Genomic DNA, 15806 nt, shown 5'->3' with positions numbered 1-15806 from the left:
CTAAAAAAAAAAAAAAAAAAAAAAAAGCATATTTCTAATGGTTACAGCCAGCTATACATAAACAGCCAACATTGATGATCAAGAGGAAAATCTGTAATTTGGAAATATACTAGAGAGATCTGAATAAGAATATAATTTACTTCATTTCCAATACTTTTCTTTAATGTCTTCCTAATGATATTTTTAAATCTATCTTGCCCATTCTTCTTGTAGTTTACAAACTGGTAGCATAGAAGTTCCACAAGTACCTCAAAAATTAAACCTAGCCCAAGGAGGTGGTGGCACACCTGTAATTCCATCAACTTCAGAGGATTCAAGGAAGGAGGATTTCAAGTTCCAGGCCAGCTTGGGCAATGAGACACTATCCCAAAATTTTAAAAGTAGCTCAGTAGTAAAGCAGCTTGCCTAGCATATGTAAAGCCCTGGGTTCAATCTTCAGTACCATGAGGGAGGGGGCATAATTTATTATTTTCACTTGCTTATCTCTTCTCTTTTATTCCCTTTCCTGGTTAATAGCATAACCATCCAGCTTCTCAAGCTAAAAACCAAGGCATAATTTTCTTTTTTTTTTTTCCAGAAAAATTTAACAGTTTTATTTATAATTGTTATAAAGTTGAACTGCTGAAACCTATTCACTGAAACTTTTTGATTTGCATTAATGCTTTATATCCCAGCATTTATATTAAAAATTGTCACACAAATGAAAATGGAAAAACGGCCAATACCTGATTTCTGTCTCCTATTTTTCCACTAGCAATCATATACTTAGGTACCTTTTGACCCCTGGGGGAAAAAAAAATCTAACGTTCAGAACTATCAATAACAGGAAGCACCAAGGCATAATTTTCAATTCCCACTCCCATACTTAACCAAGGTCTACAGATTCTACCTCCTGTCTTGAAACCTCTCCTCTCTCACTCCTGTCTTAATTCAGATCTTCTTCACCTCCTGCAATCATAGATTTTCGCACCACAAATATTTTCCTTCTCTGGCCCAAACACCAGATTATCTTCCTAAAAGGTAAATGGACAACATATTCCCTATTAGTAGCTTAATATTTCCTATTCAAAAATCCTCCAGTGAGATCACACAGTGCTCTAAATTAAGTTCTCAATTCCTCTCACTTGCCACCCATTCAATCTAGCCATGCCTAGAATGGTTTTCCTACTCCACTTCTTTATCAACAGCATTGAACAAAGGGTTGCTGGGCTAGGGGTGTAGCTTGGTCATAGAGCTCTTGTCTACATGGATGAGGCCCTGAGGTTCCAGCCTCAGCACCACAAAAAAGTAGTAAGGGCTACTAACTTGAAGTTAGAGTATCTCATTCCTAAAATCCGTTACAACTTCGTGTTTCTACCTAATTGCCATCCAATGCTTAATTAATTATTCGTTAAAATCCCTATTCCTCAAGGACTGTGAGGCAGAGGTGTTTATTTTCTTTATCTAGCACAGTGTCTGGCCCACAAAGCCAGACATTAAATGTTTTCCGAAATTATCAATGAGCAAATGAGAACTCCTCCACAAGGACTGGGGCATTGTTTCATTCACTATTACAAATCCCAGGCCCTAAAACCAACTCCGAAATAATGGGGACAAAATAAATATTTTCTGAATTAAATTGTTTTCTAATTATCGGTCATATCTGAAAACTTTGCTTTGAATTCAAACCTCATCAGCCTTCTGTCCTCAAGCTGTTTGGAGTGGTTAGGGATGGGGAAAGAAGATTCTCAACCTGTGGTCAGGGCTGTTCAGAGGATCGCTCAGAAATGCTGGAAACGACAGCAAAATTAAGCAGGATGCCAAAATCAGTTCTACGGTTAACATTCCTGTTAATCCTAATAGGAACAACACTGAAAGAAAATTTGTGGCCCACACGTAATACAGACACACACAAAAATCAAATAGAAGATACAAATGAGAAAGGGAGAAACCATCAAGTATCAAAGCAGACAGTCTACAGGTTGTAGGGTTTGGGACATGTGGAGGTGGGGACTAGTTTTGTCTATACCTCGGGAAGCGTGGGGTGATGGTGGGCCAGGGTTTAAAGGAAAGCACTCATGGGAAACAAGAGATGTCACTACAAAGGATCTCAAGGGCGTGTGGCAGCACTTACCACCTCGCCCTGCTCCGCGGATTTGTACACTCCTGACACCATCTCGTTATGCAGAAGCAAAAACAATGCCTCGTCCGCCATTTCCTGCTTATTCTTCCAAGCTCCGGGTTTCTGCTCCGGTTTGGGCCGGTCCCAGGGTTTCAAGCTTGCGCTTGAACAACCTGATCTGCGCCGCGCTCCGTCAGGCTCGGTCCCCAGTTGCTAGGAGACCGAAGAGTGCGCCGGTTTCCCAAAGGTCGGTACTGGGGAAAGCCGGATACCTGGGAGAGCGCACCCCGCAGGGCCAAGCCCTAGGGTCTAGCGAGAAAGCCGGACCTAGGGCAGGCCAAACCAAAACCGCAGAGACCCGATCCCGCCCCAGGACGAGGGGCAAAGAACCCACTTCCGGTCCCCTCTACCCCGGCATTTCGTCGACTCTATGGTCGCGGAGTTCCTTTGCCAGGCCCCGGGTGAATCTCCAGCACCCTAAGTGAAAGAAGGTTCCTCCCCCTTGACAAGGCGGTGTTGGACGGGTAAGAGTGGAGGGTAAAAGAAGGTTTAAGGAGCTCCGGGAGCTAGTCGTGGGTTAAATCCCCAGTACCGCGAAAAGGAAAAAGGGAGCTCTGGTTGCCATCTCCGTAGTAATTTGCATAAAATGCAATTTGACAAGAATGTTTTATTGACTTCATCAACTCTTCCATTTCCTGCCACATGTTCTCTAATATGAAAGGTTATAAAGAGTGAATAAATCATCAATTTTCAGTCTGCAAATTTTAGATATATTGAGAAGTTAGACCAATCCATATTGGAATAAGTCCAGGAATGCAAGATTTAAAGCCATTTTGGCTAACCGAAAGTTTACTGGTTGTGTGGTGCAAAGGAAGGGGAGGGACAAGAGGCGGTGAAGGTATAACCAAAAGACAAAAGATTCTTGAACAAGAAAATATAAACTAATCAGAGGATTGAGTAAATGAGATAGTGCTAAAGAATTTGGAAAAGTTGTCCCTGAGATGGAACTTCTAAGCATCTAAGTCAGATTGAGACTTAACTCCACACAGAGGCAAATACACATGCTACATATTACTTTTATTTATTCACTTTTGTAGTGCTGGGGATTGAGCCCAGGGCCTTACACATATAGGCAAGTGATCTACCACTGAGCTACAACCTCAGCCCCCAAATTACATTTTAAATTTGGCAAACTCTGGCTTAAACATATTGCTTAGCCTGTGATTAGTTCTTTGCTTTCTAATCATAAAGTGGATTTTTCTTTCAAGCATATTCACTGCTTCTCCCAAATTTACATAATTTTTTTTTCAAATTGTTATCAATAACCTCCCACCTCCAGACTCTTTTCATAGGAATTTAAGATGATGTTCCTTAATTATGTTTTTTACATGTCTCTTCTGATATTTTAATCAGTTTATTTCACTCATCACATAAATCAAGCATAAAATTTCCTCCTAAGCTTTTTTTTCACACCTAAGCTTTTGAGAACAGTAGTGTAATTTTGAAGTCTATTTTGCCACCATTATCTCAATGTTTTCAGCATTAAAATTTTCCATATGTGTGAAATCAGATAATTCTTTATGTTCAGATAATTCTCACCACCATCAAGGAACTAAGCCCACCACAGAGGTCAAAAAATAAACAGTTAACCAATTTATTAAGGCTGATTTCCACACAACAATAACATGAGATTTTCATAATGTTTTGAAGAAGCCAGTGGCACATACCTGTAATCCCAGTGATTTGGGAGGCTGAGACAGGAGGATCCCAAGTTCAAGACCAGCCTGAGCAACATAGTGAGGGCTTAAGAAATTTAGCAAGACCCTATCTCAAAATAGAAATTAAAAGCGCAGGGGACGGCCTGGAGTTACACTCAGCGGTAGAGTGCTTGCCTCCCACGTGTGTGGGGCCCTGGGTTCCATCTTCAGCACCATAAACAAACAAAAATATTGTGCCCATCTACAACTTAAAAAAAAAAAAAAAAAAAGTGCAGGGGATGTAACTCAGTGGTAAAGCAACCTGGGTTTAATTCCCAGTACCAAAAGAAAAAAAAAAATCTATTGGAGAACAAAGGAATTTAATATGTACTGAGGACCTACTAAATGATGAACACAGCATTGTACTGATCGTCTCTATAAAACAGACTGTTAAATCGCCCAGGATCCTAAAAATAGATCGTGTGGAAGCAGGAATATGAACCCCAAGTTTTTGGTTAAGTCTACAAGCATTTGCCTATGGGGAAAAAAAAATAGGACCTATTACTACACTCTCAACCCTTGGGTACTGCCTGAGGTTGTAAACCGTATTGTAATAATGACATGGCCATACTCACAATTCAATTAAGTAATTGCCATCATACCCCTAAACCAGATCCAGCTCTACTTTTTTCTGTAACCTTTCTTGCTAACATGTCATGTAATTTATGTTTATTATCTGACTCCACACTTTTCCTCCCCACAGAGCTACTTCAGATTTTTCTTTTTGAGGTGCTGGGGATGGAACGTGTTCTACCACTCAGCTACACCTCAGCCCCGGGAAGTATTTTCTCAGCAACAATTTGTACATATATTTCTGGAGCAAAACCAGTTCCCACGTTGGCAGAACCAGAAGCTGGAGGACAGTTACTTCACAAATAGGGCTGCTCCCCCAGATCATTTATTAAACCAACAAGCTCAAGGTCAGGTGAAACGGCCTGACTCTCGCTTTTTCCCTTTAGTAGAGCCTTGCAAAGGTTTTAATCAGACTGTGATTCTCGACTGGCATAACCCCCAATCTCAAATTCCCAATTAATAATAACAAGCTTTGTATCCAAGGTTTTAATTTGTGAGGAAGAAGGTACGTAAAGCCTTTCACAGAGCGTCCACAACAAAACTAGCCTATACTAATTGTTAGCTATCACGACTAATGATTTCCTATTCGTTCTGGGCTTCGCCCAACTTTAATCAAGGGAAGCGTGCGCACGACTCCTCTCGGGGCATGCGCATCAACATAATGGCCGCGCCCTTTCGTAATTAAATCATTGAGGTGAGGCAAAGTAGACTAGCTTCTGCCCAGCTCAGTATAATTTTGTGGTTAAAACAATTTAAGGCACGTGACAACACAAGCTAAAAGTGATAGAAAGCTCCGCGCCCTCCTTGCCAGAACTGCGGCACCGCGAACTCGCGTCCCGGAAAAATCAGGGCCTCTCAAGCCCGCCCCGGCTCTGCGCTAGAAGCCGAGCCAAGCCACCCGCAGCTAACAGGGGAAGGAGCAGACCGCCTTGCCGACTTTTCATTGGCCCAGGGTCACAAAGGCTGGAAGCTTCTCCCCCTTCCGGTTTCTGAGTGGTTGAGGCTAAAAAACAACGCCTATTATCATTGGCCGAACCCAGCTGTCAGTCGTTTCGCGTCTCGCGGCGCGGCACGGCTCGGCGCGGCCTATAGAGCAGCGTCGAAGCCTACTGCAGGGAGAAGATGGCGGTCGCAGTGAGAACTTTGCAGGAACAGCTAGAAAAGGCCAAAGAGAGCCTAAAGAATGTGGATGAGAATATTCGCAAGCTCACCGGGAGAGATCCGAATGACGTGAGGTAAGGGCCGAACGGGAGCTGCGAGCTCGAAGAGGCATCTCAAGTCTACGTGAATTGGGGACGGGGAGGTCGGCCCTCTCTGAGAGGGCTGGAACATCCAGGCCTGTTCCCCGTGCGGCGGTAGAACCCCGTCCTCGGCGGGGTGGGGAACCTCCTGGCTCCCACTGTAGGGCGCTAAGTACTTGCTTAGGTACTTGCGGAAGGAGAGGGAGGCCTGGTAGCGCTAGGATGGCCTCCCGACCTGTGAGGAGGCCCGGACTGCCGATTCCCGCCCTCGGCGCTGCAGGCCCGGAACTACAGCACAAAGCCCATTCGCGCTGCGGCGGCCGCTCGGCCCGGCCTGGCCCGGAGACCCACCTGGGCCACACTCGGCTACCTCGCACACAGGCTGTGGACTAGGTGCCACTTTCTTGGGGATGGCGGGCTAGGGCCCGACTCAGGTTTGTTAATGTGTGGTGGCATCGAGTCAGTGTAAATTCTGAGATAGCGGTCTTGGAAAAAGAAGGAAATTTAATGAAATTATATTTCCCGATCTGCTTTAAAATACATGGATATTAAACCGTCATTTTAGAAGGATTGTTATTCCCTGTGATGTACCACATCTGTGAAAGTGCCCTAGATATGTCTACATATGATTTTTTTAATTGATTGTAAATATTTTGTAGGCCCATCCAAGCCAGATTGCTGGCCCTTTCTGGTCCTGGTGGAGGTAGAGGACGTGGTAGTTTATTGCTGAGGTAAGATTTCCTTAAGACTTAAACTCGTACTGTAACTGTTGGTACTTACTCTGTTAATGTATTTGAACCAAATTCATGCAAATATTAGAATAACAGTGTTTGTGTTATCTTTATTTTGTTTAATGCTGTAATATGCTAGTTTTCTGTGTAGTTATCCTACATCTTCATTTGTGTGTGCAGCTAGGGATTAAAGAATATATTTACTGTTCTATATAAACTTAATTGTACTTTTTAAAGTAATATAAAACTCTTTTGGAGGGGTGGATGTTGCTTACTGCATGCACTAAGCCCAGGGTGCAAACCCCAGTACTAAAAAGAAACGGTGGGGGGGGGGGGAGCTTTTTGGAGTGAATGCATATTTAAGGCTACTTCAGTGGGAAGACTTTGTTTTTTCTTTAATTCAACCAGATTTTCTTGCAAGTGGAAATACCAGTTCTGTCTTTGTATTTCAAGTGCTTTTATATTGGACATTTTTAATTGCAGGCGTGGATTCTCAGATAGTGGAGGAGGACCCCCAGCCAAACAGAGAGACCTTGAAGGGGCAGTCAGTAGGTATGTTTAAAAAAAATAAAAAGAAGGGCTGGGGATGTGGCTCAAGCGGTAGCGCGCTCGCCTGGCATGCGTGCGGCCCGGGTTCGATCCTCAGCACCACATACCAACAAAGATGTTGTGTCTGCCGAAAACTAATAAATAAATATTAAAAAAATAAAAAATAAAAAAAAAATAAAAAGGTTACTCTGTGGGGAGGGAACATGCCTGTAATCTCAGAAGCTAGGGAGCTAACACAGAAGGATGGAAAGTTCAAGGCCAGTCTGGGCAATTTAGTGAGACCATGTATCGAAATGAAAAGGGCTGGTGATGTTAATTCAGTGGTATAGTATCCCTAGTTTCAGTCCCCAGTACTGAGAAAAATACATAAAAATTGAACGAATGTAGCTCAGTGGTAGAGCACCCCAGGTTTAAGCCTTAGTACCACCTTTTAAGAAATTCTTGAAAACGTTCTAGTATGCTCTCCTTTCTGAAGTGGTACACAAATATAAACATTTAATAGACATTATTGAATTGTATTAGGATTAGTAGTATACAACTTCCAACTGAGGATCTTTAGTATTTGTTCAAACCAAGACAGCCAACAATCTTCAAAATTCAGATATTCAGGGCTGGGGATATAGCTCAGTTGATAAGAGTGCTTACCTCAAATGTAAAAGTGCTGGGTTTGATCCCCAGCACTACAAAAGAAAGAAAGAAACAGTTATTCAGGAAGCGTTGGCACATGCCTATAATCCTAGCATTTTTTGAGGCTAAGGCAGTAGGATCATGAGTTCAGGGCCAGCCTCAGCAACTTGGCCAGGCCCTGGTCAACTCAGTGGACCATGTCTCTAAATAGAATATAAGGGCTGGGGATGTGGCTCAGAGGTAAAGCAACCCTGGGTTCAATACCTGATACCAATAAATTAATAAATATCCACTCAATGATAACTCAAGTTTTATTCAAAAAAAAAAAAAAAAAGATGATGTTCCAGAATATCCAAGATTGGTTGGAACATTAGTTGCTGTACTTTATTTTTCACTGCTAGAGGAAAGAGTAAAATGGGATAGAGACTGGTAGAATGAGGCTTCTGGAGATGCATCCTAGAAAAAGTAGGCATTTACCATTAGTATGCACTTATCTCAAATTCTACAGTGGTCATTTAAATGATTTTTTTTTTCTTCTTTTTTTGTGCAGGCTGGGTGGGGAGCGACGGACAAGAAGAGAATCACGCCAAGAAAGTGACCCAGAGGATGATGATGTTAAAAAGGTACTGAGATTGAAAGAACATATTAGAGAATTAATATAGTACTTTCACTTTACTGCTATCCCTATGCTAGTTAAATTTCTGAGATTTTGGTTTTTTTTGTTTTGTTTTTTTTTTTTTCTTTTTGCAGCCAGCGCTGCAGTCTTCAGTTGTAGCTACCTCCAAAGAACGCACACGTCGAGACCTTATCCAGGATCAAAATATGGATGAAAAGGGAAAGCAAAGGTATCTGTAGAATGCTTCTAGTGGGAAAATCTGTCACATAAATTGTTGGATTTATCAAATGCCCGTAGTTTCTCTTGGAAAATGGCAAGTTTAATGAAATGAATCCTATTGAATTTTTTTTTTCTGCTTTTTAGGAACCGACGAATATTTGGCTTGTTGATGGGCACCCTTCAGAAATTTAAACAAGAGTCTACTGTTGCTACTGAAAGGGTATTTATGCAATATTTTGTTTGCTTTGTTTATTTCAGTTACCAGAGTATCCATGTTTAAAAAAAAAAAAAAAACTTAAAAGTTCTTTAGACTTAATTTCAAGCCTAAAATAAAGTAAGAATTCATTAAACTTTCTAAGATTGTTGTATTTTCAGCTGGTGACAGGGGTGGGAGTTGCTGTATATTGAATGAACTTCTATTTGTGGTACAAAGACCATGACCTGTAAATCTTGAGAACTGGATTCTAATCTAAGCTCTTTAACAATCTCATTGTGTAGTTAGACAAATCACTTCATTTCTCTAGGTCTCAGTACTTTCTTTGAAACAAAAGTAGTTGATTTTGCAACTAGTCCAGTGATCATAATTTTTAAGACGTGCACACACACACATCTACCCTTCACAGTTTATTTAACTGTCACCTTTCTAGAATTTTTCTTTTGTTAAAACTACAAAATTGTGTCTGGAGTTTATTCTCAGGTTATTGCTTCTAAAAGAGAACTACTACAGTTGAAAGGGAGTTAGCAATTCAATTATGGGTGATTCATAAATTATTTTAGTTTTTACATGTTAATTTTGAGACTGTAAAAAGCTTAAAAGCATGTTAATGTTTGAAGAATAAGTTGATAGGTTTTTGAAGCAGGCAGAGAGGAAAACACTACTTTGTTGGTTAGGACTCCTGTCACATTGTTTGATTTGGAGAAAAGAACAAATGAAGATAACTTGGAAGGGTAGCACCATTTTTTTTTTTAGGTTAACTTATTTATTTAGTTAGTTAGTTAGTTGTAGATGGACACAATATCTTTATTTCTATGTGGTGATGTGGTGCTAAGGATCAAACCCAGTGCCTCACAAACATGAGGCAATTGCTCTACCACTGAGCTACAGCCCCAGCCCTGTAGGTTAACTTTTAAGAAAGAACCTTACTTAAACTTTATGATGGAATGGAACATTGGTCATTTTATGGCTAATGGCTTCTAAATGCTCAGTTCTGGTATCCTAAGTTGAAAATACGAAACATGCAGAAAAGTTTCTGTAGTAAAATTGTAATGTTTCATGTAATCCGCATGTATATTTTTTCTGTAATTAAAGTCAAGTACTTCTTGATTTGATTTTATCTGGACATAAATATTAAAGCAATTTACTTATTTTTAGCAAAAGAGACGCCAGGAAATTGAACAAAAACTTGAAGTTCAGGCAGAAGAAGAGAGAAAGCAAGTTGAAAACGAGAGGAGAGAACTATTTGAAGAGAGACGAGCTAAACAGACAGAATTGCGGCTTTTGGAACAGAAGGTTGAGCTTGCGCAGCTGGTGAGTAATGTTTCAGAATCCTAGGATTGGTAATCCTTTCTGTTTACGAAGGCACTGACCTTTTACCTCTTCTTTAGCAAGAAGAGTGGAATGAACATAATGCCAAGATAATTAAATACATAAGAACTAAGACAAAGCCCCATTTATTCTATATTCCTGGAAGAATGTGTCCAGCTACCCAAAAACTAATAGAAGAATCACAGAGAAAAATGAATGGTAAGTACATGAAAAAGCCTGTTTTGAAATTTTCTTAATGAATAAGATAATACGTTCACACAGAAATATTTGTTTCCTAAAATAATCGTGATTGAATAGTCTAGTCTTGGGGGCAGTTTTGTTTTTTAAGATTTTCTGAGATGCCAGTGAAGTTGGACTGAAGGAGTGTTTTGTGATGGATTTCACCTGAGACTCATTTTGTAGGCAGTGATTATGCATGTGTATTTCTGAAATTATTTGTGTAAGATAACTTTTTGCTTGATAGTCTTGGTAGCCATATAAAAATGCTAATGAGACAAAGTTCATAGAAGGATGTACATATGGAGGTATAAACATGATTTATTTTTCCTTGGGATCAGAAAAATTAATGCATGATTATACTAACTATAAAACTGGTTGTGCTTTAAGGAAGTTTTGTCTAGCATAAAGTTAAATAGCAAGAGTGACCTTTCTCATCAGGTGTGGTCCAGTTTTGCCTACTACAGTTTTTTAGTGTATAAGTTTCTAGTAGGTCTTTGCTTGAGTTATGTCAGTTTGTAATTATTTATTTGCCATAATCAATATTTTGTCATTATCTCTTTACAAAAAGACATTTAGAAGAAGCTGACAGTTTGTGACCAGGTATAAAGTTGTGACTGAATTTTCTCGATTATAGTAAATTTTACACGTGTAAATTTGTATTTTTAGCTTTATTTGAAGGTAGACGCATCGAATTTGCAGAACAAATAAATAAAATGGAGGCTAGGCCTAGAAGACAATCAATGAAGGAAAAAGAGCATCAGGTGGTGCGTAATGAAGAACAGAAGGCGGAACAAGAAGAGGGTAAGGTGGCTCAGCGAGAGGAAGAGTTGGAGGAGACAGGTAATCAGCACAATGATGTAGAAATAGAGGAAGCAGGAGAGGAAGAGGAAAAGGAAGTAGGTATAGTTCATAGCGATGCAGAAAAAGAACAGGAGGAAGAGGAACAAAAACAGGAAATGGAGGTTAAGATGGAGGAGGAAACTGAGGTAAGGGAAAGTGAGAAGCAGCAAGATAGTCAGCCTGAAGAAGTTATGGATGTGCTAGAGATGGTTGAAAATGTCAAAAATGTAATTGCTGAGCAGGAAGTAATGGAAACTAATCAAGTTGAAAGTATAGAGCCTTCAGAAAATGAAACTAGCAAAGAATTGGAGCCAGAGATGGAATTTGACGTTGAGCCAGATAAAGAATGTAAATCTCTCTCTCCTGGAAAAGAGAATGTTAGTGCTCTAGAAATGGAAAAGGAATCTGAGGAAAAAGAAGAAAAAGATTCTGAGTCCCAGTCTGAGCCTATGGCTCAACTTCAAACCCAGCCCCAACCTCAATCCCAACCTCAATCCCAACCCCAACCCCAATCCCAACCCCAACCCCAACCCCAGCCCCAACCCCAGCCTCAACCCCAGCCCCAACCCCAACCTCAGTCCCAGCCAGTACTTCAACCCCAGCCTCTCTCTCAGCCTGAGACTTTGCCATTAGCTGTTTTACAGCCACCACCTCAGGTTATTCAGGAGCAAGGGAATTTACTACCTGAGCGGAAGGAGTTTCCTTTAGAGACTGTCAAACTTCCTGAGGTGCCAGTAGAGCCAATCTTGACGGCACATTCAGAAAGCAAAACCAAAACCAAAACTAGAAGCAGAAGTAGAGGTCGAGCTAGAAATAAAACAAGCAAGAGCAGAAGTCGAAGCAGCAGCAGTAGTAGTACTAGTAGCAGTTCAACCAGTAGCAGCAGTGGAAGCAGTTCCAGCAGTGGCAGTAGTAGTAGTCGAAGCAGTTCCAGTAGTAGCTCCAGTACAAGTGGTAGCAGCAGCAGAGATAGTAGCAGCAGCACTACTAGTAGTAGTGAGAGTAGAAGTCGGAGTAGGGGCCGAGGGCATAATAGAGATAGAAAGCACAGAAGGAGCGTGGATCGGAAGCGAAGGGATACTTCAGGGCTAGAGAGAAGTCACAAATCTTCAAAAGGTGGTAGTAGTAGAGATACAAAAGGATCAAAGGATAAGAATTCCCGGTCCGACAGAAAGAGGTCTATATCAGAGAGTAGTCGATCAGGCAAAAGATCTTCAAGAAGTGAAAGAGACCGAAAATCAGACAGGAAAGACAAAAGGCGTTAATGGAAGAAGCCAGGCTTTCTTAGCCTATTCTTTGCAGCAGAAGATTTCTTGATGAGTAAAAGGATTACCTTTCCTTGTAAGGAGGATGCTGCCTTAAACATTGCATGTTGTAAAAAATCTTTTTGGAAAATACAGACTGTTTGTTTACCAGACATTCTTGTACTTTTTGCATAATTTTGTAAGAGTTATTTATCAAAATTATGTGAGGTTCCAAAATATGTAAAATAATAATAATAAAAAAAGATTAACATCCCTTGTCATCTTTTTTAAATATCCTATACTCTTCAGTAAGAATCTGTATATTTTAATAGGTAAATCTTTAAGTCTGTTCCCTTCTAATTCTGTATCATACATTGCTTTTGTAGAAATAAATGTGCATTTCTTTCATTATTTTTGGGATGTTCTTGTTGACACTTGTATAATAAATATCCTCTTGGTGTCATTTTCAGCTTTTATAACTAGATATTGAACATAATTAGAATGTTTTTGAAGGTTTCATCACTTTTATTTACCTTAGACAATTGTTTTGAGTTCTCAGAGTCAGATCTTTGCAGCTTTGAGGGGGAATAGTTCTCTCTAAAATCATTTACTGTTTTCTAATCTCCCTTGTTTTAATCTAAGCATTGTCCTGTTTCTCATTTTTAAACCATATAGTTGGTAGATAACTTAAAAACAGTATGATTTGGTTGTCATTTTCCTGATTATGGGAGCATCATTCTTTTGTCTTCATGGTTACTTGTGTGATAACAACATATACAATCTGTTAAAAATAATGACTTCTTTCTAGGGGAGGGAGGTAGAAGTATCTTCTAAACTTGGATTTTGAGTTTGTGGTCTTAACTTTTGTGTTGGCTCTAACTGAAACATGCCGATATGTGTTTTCAAGAATTTTTGTGTAAGGGTGTTGTATGAAAGTTTACAAAATGAAGGAAGTTCATCTAGACTTGAATATGTAAGCAAGTTAGCACACAAGTGTACCGAGTGATTATTAACTTTGTTGTTTTATAAATTTGTATGAACTTGAGTATCTGTTGCCCATTACTATACATGTGCAAATAAATGTGGCTTAGACTTGTGTGACTGCTTAAGACTAGTACTTGTATTAACTTCTTGATGCTTTATAAGAGAGTAAATTACAAATGACCTTTTTTTGAGTTAATTTAACAGTTTTAGGCTTGACTTTGAATATTAAATATGCCTTCTCTTGACAAGTAAAATGGTTATAGTGAAAATGTGAACAAGCATTTCCAGTTAGCTTTTGTGTCAATACAGCTCACTTATGTGAGTGTAAGCAAACATGTTAAAAAGAACTCTTAAGATGCTCTTTTCTTGGAATGATTATTAAAAACAGTACATGGCCAGAACTCAAATTGCAGAACCATCTACATCCCTGATTCAGTTTTCACCAAGAGTAAGCTTCATGTATAGCTTGTAGTACTCTGTAGCAAATTGTTATTTCCTGTGTGCCACAAGAGGGAACAGGTTGGTGAATGATGAAATGAATGGGATGGCTGTAAATTTAACTTGGTTGAGGGGGGAGAACCTTATTTGACTCTTCCTAGGTGTAAAGATCCTTTGTATAGGATTTCAGGGTATAAAGTCTAGTAGTAGAGGGCTCACATAGCATGAGGCTTTGGATTCAGTCCTCCATACCACCAAAATAAGTGTGAAGTAAGCATTGTTCACTCAGTCTTTGTGTGTGGTGCTGGGAACCCAGCACCTTGCTCATTCATGCTAAATGTACACACTACTACCATTGAGCTATATACTCTGGGCTTCCTTTTTGTTTGTTTATTAAGCCAGAAGTGCTTAACCACTGAGCCACATCCCTAGCCCTTTATTTTTTTATTTAGAGACACCAAGTTGCTAAGGCTGCCACTTATTCATCTGGAAAATGTGAGCATTTGTACTTTAAGTGAAATTGTTGGGGTTGGTAGTTTAATATGTAGGGAAAGGGGCAGTTATTTTTAATTACTGCAGTCAAGCTCTAATTGTATATAGGAAGAATTTTAACTATTTTTAACTAACATTTAACTGGTAAGCATTTTTAAATTGCAAGGTTTAATTTTTTAAATTCTAAGATGTTTCCAATTAATGCTTTATCCTTAGCAATTAAGTTTTATGGAACTCACATTCAGAGAACCAGGAATTATTTATTCAGATAAAAGGAATGTAAAAGTAATCACAATTTTCTTGGGGGGTAAACACAAGAGGGGGCCTCCTACTACGTATCACAAGTTAGTGTTTATGGAAAGTTTAGAAGCCAAAAGGGTAGGGCTACTAAGAACTGAAGTAAGTTTGGAGCTCTGTTAATTAGCAAAGACGTCTGAGGGGCTGTTCAGGGAAACATACTTATTCTAATTCCAAGTTTTGGATAACCATTGAAATTCAATGATATATATATATATATATATATATATATATATATGTATATGTATGTATATATATAGTCAATGATATATATATTCAATGAGCTATATTTCCAATCTAGAGTACTACAATCTGTAGAACTCTGGTAACTATTCAGGTAATTTAGGCTAAGTAAAACCCACTGAAGCAATGTCAAAATAAATTTAGAAGTAGTGACATGGCCCAGTGCTATTAGAACAAAGGACTAAGGTATTTTTTGAAGCTAAAGCACTTAAACGTGAGGGCTTTTTTGTTTTGTTTTAATTTGTGAATTCAGACTGATGAAATCTTTGGCTATTTTTCCTTTTTGAAATGCTACCAAAACAATACAGAAAACATGTTAGCCATCACATGTCAGTGGGAGGGGGCTGGGATTGTGGCTCAATGGTAGAGTGCTTGCCTAGCATGTGTGAGGCACTGGGTTCCATTCTCAGCACCACATATAAAAAAATAAAGATCCATTGACTGTTAGATAAAAATGTCAGCCTGAAAGTTGGTAAAAATATACCTAAGGTATCTGAGGATTTTTTAAATGCACTTTTAAAAGATAATGCAGAACCCGCAAGGTGGGCAGACCTGCGACCCAGTGGTACATGGGCGTGGTAGGAGGGGCAGGGCAGAGCCGCCGTTCGCCCTTGCAAGGTAAACAGACCTGTGACAGCCGGGCGGGTCAGGCCCAGTGGCCTGCCAGTGTGGTACACATGTCACCCCAACTGGAGTAGGGGCAGAGCAGATCCTTTTCCCACGCCCGGATCAGGCCCTGCTGGTGTGGTGGTCACGTGACCCCAATTGGAGTGGGGGCAGAGCGGAACCGCCACCCGTGCCCGCAGGGTGAGCAGACCAGTGATCAAACTGCAGATCAGACCCAGGGGTCCACAGGCGTGGTAGGAGAGGCAGGGCAGATCCGCCGCCTGTGCCTCCAAGGTAGGCAGACCTACAACAGACCAGCGGATCAGGCCCAGGAGCCTGCCGGCATGGTACAAACACCACCCTAGTTGGAGTAGTGGCAGAGCAGAGTCGCCGCCCGTGCCAGGAACAGGCCCAGCGTCCTGCAGGCGGGGTAGTCACGACACCCCTTTTGGAGTAGGGGCAGAGTAGAACCGCCGCCCGTGT

General features: G+C 40.3%; 2 protein-coding genes across 5 annotated transcripts in view; one reads left to right on the top strand and one right to left on the bottom strand.

Moving 5' to 3' along the window:
* The window catches only part of Trappc6b (trafficking protein particle complex subunit 6B), a 40425-nt gene extending 37851 nt beyond the window's left edge, over positions 1-2574 (bottom strand). For 2 of the 4 annotated variants that reach the window (XM_048798657.1, XM_048798656.1), the window contains exon 1: positions 2114-2572. In XM_048798657.1, the coding sequence (XP_048654614.1) occupies positions 2114-2194 (81 nt within the window). In that variant the 5' untranslated portion in view covers positions 2195-2572. Of the gene's footprint in view, positions 1-2113 lie in introns of all 4 variants that reach the window. The other 2 variants (XM_048798655.1, XM_015491374.2) reach the window with 2 other exon arrangements.
* A 2893-nt stretch (positions 2575-5467) lies between these two features.
* Pnn (pinin, desmosome associated protein) lies at positions 5468-13372 on the top strand. Its single transcript, XM_015491365.2, has 9 exons — positions 5468-5666; positions 6332-6403; positions 6887-6955; positions 8130-8202; positions 8330-8424; positions 8559-8634; positions 9787-9942; positions 10020-10158; positions 10846-13372. The coding sequence occupies exons 1-9, from the start codon at positions 5554-5556 to the stop codon at positions 12282-12284; spliced, it is 2232 nt and encodes a 743-aa protein (XP_015346851.1). The 5' UTR covers positions 5468-5553; the 3' UTR covers positions 12285-13372.
* Positions 13373-15806: the final 2434 nt, after the last annotated feature.

Source organism: Marmota marmota, unplaced genomic scaffold (assembly GCF_001458135.2).
Source record: "Marmota marmota marmota unplaced genomic scaffold, marMar, whole genome shotgun sequence".
Classification (NCBI taxonomy): Eukaryota; Metazoa; Chordata; class Mammalia; order Rodentia; family Sciuridae; genus Marmota; species Marmota marmota.
This window is presented reverse-complemented; position numbering and strand designations above follow the sequence as displayed.

Excerpts from the sequence above, each read along its gene's own strand:
- Pnn (XM_015491365.2), top strand. The coding sequence starts at position 5,554 with ATGGCGGTCGCAGTGAGAACTTTGCAGGAACAGCTAGAAAAGGCCAAA. Across the intron at positions 5,667-6,331 it reads AGAGATCCGAATGACGTGAG|GCCCATCCAAGCCAGATTGC; the intron begins GTAAGGGCCGAA and ends AATATTTTGTAG. Across the intron at positions 10,159-10,845 it reads ATCACAGAGAAAAATGAATG|CTTTATTTGAAGGTAGACGC; the intron begins GTAAGTACATGA and ends TTGTATTTTTAG.